Source organism: Lampetra fluviatilis, chromosome 18 (genome assembly GCF_964198595.1).
Source record: "Lampetra fluviatilis chromosome 18, kcLamFluv1.1, whole genome shotgun sequence".
Lineage (NCBI taxonomy): Eukaryota > Metazoa > Chordata > Hyperoartia > Petromyzontiformes > Petromyzontidae > Lampetra > Lampetra fluviatilis.
The window spans coordinates 7,572,490-7,586,902 of record NC_136292.1 but is presented as its reverse complement, the minus strand read 5'-3'; the positions used below and the strand labels follow the sequence as shown (position 1 = coordinate 7,586,902).

Genomic DNA, 14,413 nt, shown 5'->3' with positions numbered 1-14,413 from the left:
GCGACGAAGAAGAAGATCACAACAACAGCATGATGGGCGAAATTAATGGACGTCTGTTTTTGCTTTACAAGACTCTGCGGAGCTACGCGCGGTCGGAGCCTGTCGTGGACCTAACCAGCGATGCGTTTAGGAGATTTGGGATTCATATGAATATCGGGAACACACAAGAAAAGCTAAAAAAATGTAACATGCCAAAAATTAGCAAAGAAAATTCCCTTCAAATTACTCAATTGAAGTTATACACAGCAACAATGCCCTCTCTGCTGCAACAACTTTGCAGGATCCTCCTGACAGAGAGTCTTAAAGACTCGGTGAGGATTTCCCTGGGCAAGCAAGCGTAATTGTAATAAATAAATAACTCCTGTGACTAGCTATGATGAGGAGCTAATAAAACAGCAGGGTGTGAAAATGTCAAAACGCTTTCTCAAAGGGCCTTAGCCGAGATTACCCATGACCACCGTTACTGTGCGCACACACGTGTGTCTGTGTGGGGAGCGGCGGTGCAACGGTTAGCGTAGTGCGCTACAAACCTGGTGACCAGAGTTCGATTCCCACGCACAACCAATAACAGTGGAGAATATTTAAACTGGTCCTGAGCCTCCCCCCTAGGTCGACTCGGCCTCAAATAGGTACCTGGTGCAGGGTTTAAAAATCGCCATGAAGGAAACAAAAGGCGTCCGGGCGTGGTGCGGGCCACCCACCCCCTCGTGTGCCGTGCCGGCCTTCGTAGGTGCTCGCTAACAGCACAGTCTGTTACAGGCTATACGGGGGATCTTTGTCATTGTGCGGCTCGGCTGTTTACCGAGGCCGTGCCTTTCATTCGACCGATATCGCCTTTCAATTGCGTTACTCAAGCTAGCTCCACTTATTATTTAATCTGCTCCAGACCAAAGCGAACTAAGCGGAGGGAGCCCTCTCCGTTGCTCTTCATACACAGAGATGTTTACCACAATCGCATCACGATATCATAAAACAAACAGGGCCTGTAAACAGCAGGTCTAGGGTCTCTCAAACGTAATTCACAAAACAAATGTGGCACAAAGGCGGACACTCTGGCACAGAAAGTCCCAGAGTCAACAAGACGGTCCTGTTCCCCACTCCCACCCCAAGCAAACAAATACCAGAAATGTCCTTTATGCAGCAGCGTCTCACGAAGCCTCAGACTCGTTTTCATGAGGGTCCTACGTTCATTAGGCGGTTTGACCGGGTCCATTAACGTATGCACATATGTTGAACTTCTTTCACACCGTACGTAGCCAACCGTGCTAATCGGAGGTGCGGGAGAGTTTGGCTCCACGGAGGGAGGAATCCAGAACACGGAGACAAAATCCGCCATGCATACAGACCCTCTCTGCGTTGAAGGTCAACGCAGAGAGGGTTCGTGACCTCGGGCTCCACTGCACGGTCCTGACCCATGCAGCCTAGTGGGGCGCTCAGGGCTGTAAAGGGGGAGGAGATTGGCACCACCTCAACACTCACGAGAGCAGGAACTCACTTTGACACCGACGGAAACAAATAGAAATCGGGGCAAAAACCAACCACATTACAGGATGAATCAAAAAGACCAAACCCACATAAATCAACAAAAAATAAAATAAGATTTCCCGTAACGGACATTCGACTCAGCTCGCGCCAGCGACCACGACCTCTGACCTGCGCCACGCGGATGATGTCGGGGATGTGCAGGTAGGCGGCGACGGGCGCCAGGCCCTTGCCGATGAGGTAGGCCTCGTCCGCTTTCTGCCGGTGGACCTGCCCGTTGTCCTGCTCCGAGTACACGGCCACCGTGCGGATGCCGAGCTCCGTGCACGCGCGGAAGACTCGCGTCGCGATCTCCCCTAGCGCCACGACGCAAACAAAACACAAAGTCAGCGGGGTCGTCGCCCGTTAACCCCCACCAGCCCCCCCCCGCCGCCCCCTTCCACGTCCGAGTCTCGACTCGTAACGCCAAATGTGGGGATGAGCGTGTTTTCCCCGTGGCCGCAGTGGCATTTTCTCCGGGTCCTCCGGTTTTTCCCTCCACATTTATAATCAACGTCACGCGTTCAGAGTATTTGGCTGCTCTACATTTTCACGTGATGATAAGCCACTTCGTTGAACAATCATTTGTAATCAAGTCGCCTCTGAAAAAGGGCTATATAGCTCAGTGGGCCTTACCTGGTAAAATTAAAAACTTGTTTCGTTTCGTTTATGAGCGACTTTATTATTTGATTATCGATAAGCTTGTGTACCCAGGGAAGCCTCACCGAGTCTCAAGGAGGGTCTTGCCAAGTTTTCACAGTACGGGTGGCTGCTGCCGTGTGTGATCCCAAAGGAGAAATTTGCAGGAATTTTTTTTTCAACATCGGGATGTTTGGCCAATACCAGTTACCATGTGTGCTTTATTTAGCTTGAACATGCGATGACTTCTCAGACACACTCATATGCATCGCCAGTCTCAACTAATTTAATTACTCTATTACGACTACATGCGCGATTGCTACAGCTAGAGTACATTCTAGATGAGCCGGTGCACCATTGAATTATTTACCTTTGTTATTTATTTACAAGTTTAGCTTGTGGTGTCATGGCCATTGTATGAAAGTCTACCGAGTTAGTTACAGATCTTCACACGCTCGTGTCAACACGTGTTAGGCAAACCTGTGTAACGTCACCCCCTGGACACCATTGCGATTGAGATGTTCCATCTCTGGGGGTTTTACAGGCGACACATTTTCATCAATGAAAGGAATGAAAGTGGAAGGCAGCTAAAATAGTGGCGACGTACGGGAAAGCTCCATGGCGTCGCACGTACGGTTCCTACCTCGCTGTGCGTGGTACAATTCTAAGTAAAGCACAGGGTGATTGACGATAAGGCACTCACCTCCTCGATCACCCCCGGGCGGTCAACCTCACCCCTTTGTCACTCTTCTATTGCTACTACCTACCATCGTTACTGTTCCTGTGAACTTCACTCAGACTCCTCAACCCACGTTGATCGTCTCATCCACCACACTGCAGGTCACAACAATACACTCACCGACTAACCCACCTACTAACTCACTTACCCACCCACCCACCCACTCACCCACTCACCACACTCCAGGTCACCTCACTCCTCTTTCTGCTTCTTCACTCACAATAATGCACTTTGGATTTCCCTCCCATTATCGTCTCTTCTACCCCAAGCTCTTACAATTGAATAACCTTGCTCAACTCAAGAAAATGCATGACACTCTCTATCCATTGCAACTTTGCTAGTGCCGCTTGTTGCTGGCCATGTGACGTTTTGGGGCCGCGTTTATACATTCAGATTTTTTATAACAAATCAGCGATGGAGCGCCGTCCCTCACCTCGGTTGGCGACGAGCACTTTCTTGATGGGCTTGTGCACGCTGTCGAGCGGCTCGCTGCTGTACTGCCGCGTCTGGCCCGGCACCCGGCACGCTGCGAGCCTCCGCAGGCACCGGCCCCGCAGGCCACCACTCACCACTCCCACTTGAAGCATGGCTCCCTGCGGCACACGACGCGGTTGGGATCACGGCGCGGTTGGGATCACGACGCGGTTGGGATCGCGACGCGGTTGGGATCGCGACGCGGTTGGGATCGCGGCGCGGTTGGGATCAGGACGCGGTTGGGATCACGACGCGGTTGGGATCGCGACGCGGTTGGGATCGCGACGCGGTTGGGATCGCGACGCGGTTGGGATCACGACGCGGTTGGGATCGCGACGCGGTTGGGATCGCGACGCGGTTGGGATCGCGACGCGGTTGGGATCGCGACGCGGTTGGGATCGCGGCGCGGTTGGGATCAGGACGCGGTTGGGATCGCGACGTGCTTGGGATCAGGACGCGGTTGGGATCACGACGCGGTTGGGATCACGGCGCGGTTGGGATCAGGACGCGGTTGGGATCACGACGCGGTTGGGATCAGGACGCGGTTGGGATCACGACGCGGTTGGGATCACGACGCGGTTGGGATCAGGACGCGGTCGGGATCGCGACACGTTTGAGAGGACGCGGTTGGGATCAGGACGCGGTTTGGATCGCGACGTGCTTGGGATCAGGACGCGGGGTTTTGGAACAGTGTCCAATACCCGGGCGCCAGGGGTCCGGGATGGACGCGAGGGATTACGCGGCAAGGCGGGGGGGTACTCGATGGAGGGAGGCCAGAAGGGAAAGTGGCTGCAGTGGAGTTGTTGGAGATATTGGCTGTAGCACAAACCACTTGCCCCGGGTGGGCGCAGAATAGGGGAGGAGGAGGGCCGATTAGCGATAAGGGCATTGGAGTGGTCTCCACGAGTCTGGCCACCAAGGGGAAGAGAAGACCTAAGTAGGAGCACGTGATGGTTGGAGGGTGTTCAAGCGGACCTTGCAGGTCACGTGTCAACTGCGCAGCCGCTGTTGGGGAATCTGTTGGGAAGGGGGGAAAGCATTGACGAAGTGTGGTGGCATCGATGGATTCGGTCAACATGGCTTCTTGATCTTGATCAGTACAGTTACAGTACAACGTGGATTCATACGGCATCTACATGCGACGGCGTCTCAACGCGCTGCACATAAACAGTGGGCAAGTTTACTTTGAACGGAGAAAGAGACGGAGCCGTAGACAGAGCATACAAACAGAGGACTGGAGCCTGAAACTGAAAACAGGGGCATAGGAGCTTATGACTATGAGGGCAGCAGAGGAGTTTGAGCGACCTCCCACTGTGCAAAAGTTGACTCGAGGTGAGTGTAGTGAGCTGAGAGGGGGAGAGACAGGATAACTCATGGAGGGGAGTCGAGTGAGAGAGAGGGGAGAGGTTTGAGAGTGAGATGAGAGGGGAGGGGGTGGGTGGAGTTGCCGTATGCTTGCGCAGGAGCGCACAGAGTTTTTTTTTAATCTTTGAGTGGATGTTTTGTTGAATCCATGAGTGGATGTTGTTTTTATTTTCTTTGACATCAATGCCACGGTGGCTGGCCCAACTTGGGTCAAAGCTTCGATCCTTCTGGCACCACAGTCGCGGAGATTAAGTATCGACCGTTGGATCACACGCACAGCTCCCATCGATTATAAAAGGCAAAAGGGACCCGTTTTCACTCTCGGCTAAGTTGAACCGAACGACCTTTTTAATTAAATATTAAAAAGTACGATCTTTTTTTTTAGTAAAGAAAAAAGTACGATCTTTTTTTCAAATTAAATATAAAAAGTACTATATTTTTGTATTAAATATAAAAAAGTACGATATATTTTTAATCAAATATAAAAAGTACGATCCTTTTCGACAATTTAATCCTGCCTGTAATCTGAATCGTGTCACGAGACTGAGTGTGCATTCAGATCCCTCGCTAGAACACTGCAACCCTGCCCTGTTAGAGAACGGACCGTGGAAGCGGGTGCCGTAGAGCTACCTGTGAAATCTCAAGTGACCTCTGGTCGACACAAGCAGAGGGCAGTACTTTTCCATCTGCTCTGCCACGGAGAGGAATGTTCATTCTAGATTTGAAGCTTTCGTGACTGCAAGGATTCATACTCTTAGTTCTTTCGGTAAAGTCACGTAGGTTACCTACGTGACTTTACCGAAAGAACTAAGAGTAGGAATGTTCATCACGTGACAGTGACACTCATAATGTTTTTTAAAAAAAATTCTCACTGCTGGAATTTACCCAAATTAAGTGCACAATCAAACTGAATGTGATTTTGTGCGTGTGCGTGTGCAGTGATTGGAGACCAGGCTGAGATCATCGACTCACGAGACTTGAGAACGTGGTGAGATAAAAAAAAGAATCACAGGCGGCTGCAACCTGGATTTAAACCCAGGTTCGGAGCGGTGCATACTCGGCTGAGCTGCCCGGCCACCGCCAATGAAAGCCCTCTTGATGCACGAGCACCAATTAAAAACTTGGCCAACACGTTCCGGGGCACTGCGATGAACGCGTAATCACAAAGTCACCGACGGGTTTTATTTTTCTTTCTGTGCTCGAGTGTCGAGCCACACGGCGTTTCCGCTCAGGAACACGTGGCATCGCAGCGGTCAACGCGAACGTGCCTGAATGAACTCGCTGGGGGGGCCGTGTGACGGGCGGAGAGCCCACGCGCGATCGCTGCGGGGTCACCGCGTGCTCCACCCCAGGGCCGCAAGACTCGCGCTCCGAGCTCAGCGCTCTGCACTCGGCGTTCCGAGCTCTGCGCTCCGTGCTCAGCACTTCGGGGATTGTCATAATGTAATGGGTGTGCATATACGCCCCAAGCGACAAACAGCTTGCATAATCGCGGCACATACTCAAAACTACACAGAGTAACGTGACGAGTAGATACATGCTTCTTTATTTTGGAAAAACAAGCCTTGCTACTGATAGCAGTGACGCTTATATAAGGGTTGCCCCGGGTGTTGGGAAAATTATGTTGTGACTTTAAAACCTTACGTTGTTTATTTTATAATTTCTTAATAGAGGCTAGGACAGAAGAGACTTGCACAGAGACCCAGAGACTTACATAGAAACCCATAGCCTTACGCAGAGACCCATATACTTATATAGAGACCCATAGTCTTACATAGAGACAGATAGATTTACACAGAGACCCAGAGACTTACTTAGAGAGCCAATGACTTACTTAGAGACCATAGACATAGAGATCACAGACAGATATAGAGACCCAAAGACGAGCATACAACACAATGTGGATTTATAGGCAGAGGAGAAGCAGAAGGGCTTGAGCCTGGATTTAAGGGAGTCTACGGCACGGACGGCTAGGGGAAGGGAGTTCCAGACTACTGGGGCACCAGAGAACACAAACGACCTTCCACGGAGCGAAGGTTCACCGGCAAAGCCTTGCCAGGGCCTGTCCTCTTGTCAGGTCCGCCAGAACGCGACAAAGAGCTCAGCTGAATAACGCAAAGAGGAGTCACGCTGGGGCCCTGGGCTCCTCTTCAGCACCTGGACAGCGTCACGAGGGGCCGCCAGCCAGGGACAGTCGTGCTGCTATTTGTATCACGCCATTTACCGACGACCTGGTCCGTTTTCCAGCCACGTTCAAAACGCTGATGTCAAACCACAAGTGCTCATGAGCATCATAGAGCACGGCTCACGGCTCCCACCCCCCACCCCCCGCCCCCGCCCGCCCCCCCAGGCTGCCAGACTCCCCCTGGGCAAGTGGCTGCCTCTAAACGCCGAGATAAACAGCGGCGACTCGTCTCCGATGTTAAAGATGCGGAGCCAGGCGGCGGAGTCCAACCGGGACGCCGGTACGTCTCGGTGACGCGGTGCTACGCGAGGCGACGCGGTGCCACATGAAGCGACGCGGTGCCACATGAAGCGACGCGGTGCTACGCGAGGAGACGCGGTGGCACGCAAGGCGACGCGGTGGCACGCGAGGCGACGCGGTGGCACGCGAGGCGACGCGGTGGCACGCGAGGCGACGCGGTGGCACGCGAGGCGACGCGGTGGCACGCGAGGCGACGCGGTGGCACGCGAGGCGACGCGGTGCTACGCGAGGCGACGCGGTGGCACGCGAGGCGACGCGGTGGCACGCGAGGCGACGCGGTGGCACGCGAGGCGACGCGGTGGCACGCGAGGCGACGCGGTGGCACGCGAGGCGACGCGGTGGCACGCCGGGGCAAGGGAGTGGGGGGGGCACAGCGAGGGCAGGAGGAGTCGAGAGAGGACGCGGCAGGCGGAACGGAGGGCAGTGGAGCCACCGCTGGTGGGACCTGCCGACGGCCCATTGGAGGGTGGGCACTCCACCCATTGGAGGGTGGGCTCGCCACCCATTGGAGGGTGGGCACTCCACCCATTGGAGGGTGGGCTCGCCACCCACGCGGGGACGGCCCCTGGACATGGCCCGATGGCACGCATCTCTCTCTCACGCCTCGTCCCATCCTGGCCCGAGGTCGTGAACCCATCGTGCCGTGCCAACGCCCGGCCCCCGCCGCCCCCGCCCGCCCTCCCCCCGTCGACGTCGCAAGCCCATCACTGCGGTGGTTATCGAGTGTGCAGGCGGTGCAATTGCACAGGGGAAACCCGCACCGGGATCCGCGGGTCGGATGGGACCAGGTGCTAGGCTACGAAGAGAGGTTTACTGGACACGTGCAGAAACAAGCTTCATAGCTCGTTGGATTCCTCCCGCAGTCTAAGTAAAGATTCTGGTTCTGGTTAAATTGGACAGGGTGCGGTGGGGGCCCATCTCATCCCCAGAGACTTTCACCTCAACAATCTGAGGACATTCTCCCACAGCGTCCGACGCAGCCCTGCGGTCACCGACAATGACATCTACAGCGGCATTCTTCGCTGAAGTGCCAATTGGATTGTGATTGCTTACAAGTGACGCAATTGCAATTTCGACGTGACGCCAGGTTCGGTGCGATGGCACCAGGAGGGAGCCGGGCTGGACAGCCGTGCCCTGCAAACGGCGCACGTGCCCCGCTTTGCCAGCTTTTAAATTCATCAAGGGGCTATTAATAAATACACAGGGCGAGGTTACGGACTTTCTCCGATAGGATAACCCGGTAGGTTAATGAATTACCCTATCTGGACAAACAACCCCACAGCAGCTTCCAGTCTATCATTTCGGACAAACAAATAGGCAGGAAAATAAAAAAAATTCCAGTTTAACGGTTCGTAAGAAAAATAAAATCCCAATAAGTCCAACGACGGGGCAGCACCAAGCCCATATTGATTCTCCACCCCCCCACCCCACCATTCGCTGCAAGGATCAATGCCTTTGTTCCTCTTTAGCTACCGCCGTCTCATCCTACGTTCTGTTTCACAACGGCCTCCTCCTCGTCAAGGCCCCCTCAACCACCGCCCCTCCCCCCCCTCGAGTGTCTCCAACCTGACGAGGCCATCGTCGTCGTTGCTCCGTCGCGGCGCCGGTCGTCCCCTCGGCTGCCGCCGCACGGCGCTGTCGGCGGTGTCCTACTGTCGGAATCGGAAGACGTTTCTCTTCTCGAAGTTACCTCCCACGTCCCTGATTGTCCCTTTGTTAAGTTTACATGATGCGCGTTATAAATGTTGGCTACGTAGGGTGCGAAAGAAGTTCAATGCACCGTACACAGCCAATGAACGACAGTGGCCTCCAGAGGCACCGGGGGTCACGTGATATCACCGAGTACAAGGTAAAGTATTCAAATCGAAAATTGGGCCCTTACACGTACAACTCGCGACATTGGATAGCCATCGGCGAACGCGACATCGTCACGCTCACCGACAGCGGGAATATCGCACGAGGAGGTGGGGGTGTCTATCCCGCGCTGCACAGCGGCGACGAGGTTCGATGCGCCAGCCCGCAATAGCAGCAGCAGCACTCTCGCCAATCCCGCGTCTGGTGATCCCGGCAGCAATTGTTTCACGAGCCTGACACTGCTGATGAGGTCCAGGAGATTAAAATCAGTCCACGGTTTATTTGCTTGCTTAAACAAGCGCTGCTGGATAACATTGATCTGGAATGCCAATAATAGACTGATAATAAGAACTCAAAGCGTTTGTCAATAACACCGTGGTCTTAAAAGTAAAAATATATTATAGGTGACGTTTCAGGCAATGGGCCTTCTTCACGGCACAGGGCTGGTGGACTAAACGGGGTCTTTATTTACGCGTGGAGTTAGAATATACTCACGATGGCACGCTTATCGTAACAGAACAGTCCGTTGTATTTACGCTAACTTAGTGATTACGCCATTGTTATTCTTTACTCGTGTTGCAACGGAGCTGGTCGTGGGTCTTTCACCGGGGCACGGCTAACATCACTGACCAGTGCGGTGAAGTGTAGTCGAACTACCTAGATGACGAGCAACGATTGGGGGAAGGCCTTCGTCCAACAGTGGAGTTGCAAAGGGCTGTAAATATCCTTACGGGCAATGTAGAAATGTGGTTCTTGTTTACGACGCCATCAACAACGAAAACGAATATCGCAGTTTTCGTGACTGCAGGGATTCATCTTCTTGGTTCTTTCGGTAAAGTCACGTAGAATGGAAATTATATAAAATAATACAAATAAAACATAAAAAAATTTTTATTATGTTTATTTTTATTATTTTACTATTTCCATTCTACGTGACTTTACCGAAAGAACCAAGAAGGATAATATCACAGTATTTTTACAATCGTGGCACAGAAGCTGCAAGCTGTTTGCATGGCACCGTATCCGCGTGTCGTATACATTTGTTCTAGGGGACAGTTGGGGTTTCTGGATGGGCCGAGAAGCTGACCTCAGGTCAACTGGAGAAGAATGTGGACAGAGACCCTGTGGGGTGTGTCAGGATTCTGCAATTCCTCAAAATCAGAGGCAACACTTCCCACATTCCTCAGCTCACTACACCTGCACCGAGATAAGCTCAATGTGAATCAATTAAAACAATCGTCATTTTGAAAAAGTCTTTAGAAACGTAAATTGTACTTAGTTCAATACATATCCTGTGCTGAACTTAAGATGAATCTCTTCTTATCTATGGCTGACTGCGTCTATTAAACTGATACGGTGTGCCCACCGCTTCTGTACAGCGTCTTTGATTAATTATATTGCACGGACTCAACAGAGACACCCAAGACTCGCACGCATCCAGAGACCCATCGACCTGCAGTGACCTACGAGTGCCTCTCTAAAAAGCAAAAAATCCTCCACACGCACCGTGTCAACACGGTATACCTGGGACGGTGTCGACACGCTGTGTAAATCCACATTGTATCCCACACGCACGCCTTTTAAACGTACATCAACTGCGCACTGTTAAACACGTCGGCTTCCACGAACAAACTTCAAATCTAGAAAAAAAGTATTCCGCGAACAACATCATCCATAATACAGGTTTCTTTGGTTTTGGGTTAAATCGCGTACAAGATATATACGCGATCTAACCCAAAAAACCTGTATTATGAACTGCGCACTGCTGGGCGCAAGATGCGAAAGAGCTTCAAGGGGTTCCACTCAGCCCGCATTCCATGAGCAACCCAACCTAAAAAAACCACAACCCCTCTACCCGCAAACCAACGCCTTGGCGTGAACTCAAGCGCTGGCAACGACGACCCAAGAAAGTGCGGCACGGGGGCGGACTTTACGGACACCTCGAGCCAAGCCGACGATTACCAACAAGGCCACGTGCTCGCGTGCGCGTGAGCAACGACACTCCGTCACCGCTCCGGGGGTGCGAAGCAACTTCCTCCGGCACCTGGACGGCGAGCCACGCGTCGCGTTCCACGTGTCGCCTCCGAGTCACTTGCCTGCTCGTGTAGTCTCCGTGTACGCCGGACGTCGTCTCGCTCGTAGCTTCGGCGGCGGCGGCGGTGAGCCGGGTGTCTGCACACGGAGCCGGCCACAAGCGATCAAGCCCTGGGCTTTTCTGCGAGATTTGTATGCAACTCCTGAGCGCGAATGAATGGTAGAAACAAGCAGGGCTTGTGCAATCGCTGGAAGCCACACCCTCGCCCTAGCCAATCCAAGCCTCAGCGCCGGGGATGAATTCCTGCCCCACCGCCACCCAGCCAGCCCTGCCCTGCCTGAGGGGCAGGCGCTGCCCCTCTCACGGAGTCCGCCCCCGACGCCACACTCCCCCCCCCCGCCTTCCACCCAGAGCCCCAGCCACACGCACACACGCGCACACGTCCGAGCGTGGCATTCAACAGCAAAGTGGCCCTGTTTTCAGAATTCTCAATCCCGCCCCCCCCCTCCACCCACTCCATCCCCCAGCCACCCCCCACAGCCACCCCTCACCCACCCACAAAAAAAATTGGGACGCAGTTCACAGTTGGGAAATCTGCTGGGCACGGCTTAAAAAGAAAAAGGCGGCGGTGTCGCTGCTGCTGTTGATTAGCGGCGTCGTTAAGTACGACGCGTTGCACAAAGAGATGGGCCTACATTCTGTTTTCGTTTCAGATAAACGAGCGAGAGGCGAGGAAGCGAAGCACGTTCCCTGTGCTATAAATAAATATATTACTTCTCAGATTTAATTCCAATCGTGCAACGGTCGTCGTGCCACGAGACGAGGGATCCCTTTGGATGATCTCGCACAGCGGTGCAACGCTCTGTGCGAGAGGACGGCCAAAGGAAGCGGTTATCACAGAGCTACCTCCGAGATCCCTTCAAGTGACCTCTGGTCCACACAGCAGCGGGCAGCACTTCCCACCCCCTGTGCATATGAGAGTGAGATTCGTCACGAGACAGTCAAATCAATATTTCATACTCAGGCCTGGAATGTAGCCAACTTAGGTGCAGAATCAGATTGAATGCAGTGTTCTTTTGTGCATTTATCGGTGACCAGGCTGAGACCATAAACTCCACTTGGGAACCCGGGCTTTCAGCGGTGCCATCTCAGCGCACTCGACCTCTGAGCCACTCGGTCACCTGCACGAAGCTCCCTGTGTTAAACAGCTGCCTACTCGGACAACGCAGTCAATAGCTTCTCCACAACGCCGCTCCACGTGCCGACGATAGATGTGACCTTTGCGTGACCTTCGCACATCGCACGCTGGTCTCTTGCGGTCGTAAGCAGCAAGACTTGGATCGACGTCAAGCGTTCGACGTGCGCGCAAGCGGCCAAGACGAGAGCCGTGTCCATCACTCGCAAAGCGCAAACAGACGCAACGCAGATGGCACTCAAACCCGGTCTGGACGGAGGACGGCCCTCAACGCCAGAGCCAGGTAATTCAGGGAGAGGGGCGTCAGCTGCACGGACGCGCTTTGTGCCAGCCGCCCATTCGCATCATGCCACCGCAGAGCACCGAGCCCTCTGCGTCAGCGTCGCACGTCATGTACAAAAACAAAACCCCACAAATGACTGGGCACACGGTGACGCAACAGCCACCTCCCGTCACCGTCACAACAGCAAGCACGGTATCGCGTCCTAAGAGTTATCACCGAGCCTTCTATACCAGTAATGGGGCGTGGCTGTGTCGCGGCGATTAGCGCACGGCGCCATGAGACCAGCCACCAGAGTTCGAATTTATTCCACCTCGCGGGAATACTGCCCTTTCCTACACACCGTGTCGCGGAGAACTGTTCACCGAATTAAACGAATTCCAAATTTCACGTGACGGAATGTTTCTGTGCGTTCACTGTTAATCGGCCAGGAGGCTATCAACTGGTTCCAGCGGAAAACCCAACTTCATCACGGGCGGCCCGAAACCGGGACGCGCATCCCGGATCTGCGCGGCGCCGACCCAGCGAGCATCGTCTGCTCTCGTCACAGTTTCCGATTCTCCGGATTTAGCCCGTCACCTAAAAGCCAAAGAGGTCGAATTTGCAAAACCATAAAAGAGTAATTAGAGTTCATTTGGGGGGGGGGGGGGGGGATACCTGGCGAGGGGGGGAAATAAAATTCCCCAAAAAATATTGCCCAAAAATTTTATGCGGAAACATCAGTAAAAACTCATACAACTAACCAACTAAACAGCAGAGAGTCGGCAGTGTTTGTCCTATTAATTGTACCTGGTCCCACCATAGAAATGTGGAATTTACACCACGGGCTTGGGGCTGTAAAAAGAAGACGAGCAATTTCCAATGCTCGTTACGGTGGAAAAACCACTGCATTTATTTTTGATGAACGGTACGTCAAGTTGTAAAGCTTTATTTCTCTTCTAATGATATCGCTCGCAACAGAGGTTGGCTCAACCGAGGATCCAAATTTTGTTCCTCCCCAGCCAGATCCATCCCATCGAGCCGCCGCCACTTGGCACGGACAGGCGGTGCGCGTATCCACAACATCCAAAGAATGTCACGGTAAGAAGTTAAAAGGCCAGCAGAGGTGTGAACAAGCAGTTGCTCCACGAGAGATAGCTCTGGAGCTCCTCCAAAGGGAACTTGCCCAACCTTACTGTTCCATGCTGACAAGCTGGAAGAGGTGGAGTACCCGCACTTTACCCCACCACACACAACTTACCGATCACAGACTAACCGTGGTGAGCCCATTTACACTGCTGGGGGCAGGGACGTCCATAGGCAGTGCGTGGCCCGGGGCAAATCCAACTGTGGGCCCTGCAACGCCTTCAAATGAAGTATTGCCCCCCAAAGCGCGGGGCCCGGGGCGGTCGCCCCAATTCGCCGTGTACCCCCAGGGACGGGCTCTGGATGGGGGGACAAAGGAGGCGCAAGGGATTTAAAAAAAAAGCTTGCCTAATTGTTTCAACTGCCGCGCCGGGAGATTGAATCGAACCGGCGGACCTCTGGACGGCGCGCCCAGCGTGCCGACCGTTACACTTTGGCGGCGGTGAGGCACCGCAACCGACCGTTATTCGTTTGCCTTGAGCACGGCTTGGACTGTGTCCTGTTGCTTTTGTTCGGCTACGAAGGGCATTGTTGACCGGGGCACACCGATTTCCCAATCTGCACTCGGCAATATGAGGAACCGGCAGCACCACTTGGACGACACCGCACGCCGTGACATGCTTCTTTTAAATCCCGGAATAAAAAAAAACAAAGTTAAACAATGACTCCACTTGACACACAAGAGCAGGACTTTCAACGAA

At 53.4% G+C, this 14,413-nt stretch overlaps 1 protein-coding gene across 3 annotated transcripts in view; it reads right to left on the bottom strand.

The window, feature by feature from the left end:
- Positions 1 to 14,413, bottom strand: part of PC (pyruvate carboxylase) — a 52,251-nt gene that overhangs the window by 24,495 nt on the left and 13,343 nt on the right. For 2 of the 3 annotated variants that reach the window (XM_078864492.1, XM_078864493.1), the window contains exons 2-3: positions 3,333 to 3,492; positions 1,654 to 1,838 (exon numbers count right to left, since the gene is read on the bottom strand). In XM_078864492.1, coding sequence (XP_078720618.1) covers positions 1,654 to 1,838; positions 3,333 to 3,486 — 339 coding nt within the window. In that variant the 5' untranslated portion in view covers positions 3,487 to 3,492. Of the gene's footprint in view, positions 1 to 1,653; positions 1,839 to 3,332; positions 3,493 to 11,169; positions 11,411 to 14,413 lie in introns of those variants that run through there. The other variant, XM_078864491.1, reaches the window with a different exon arrangement.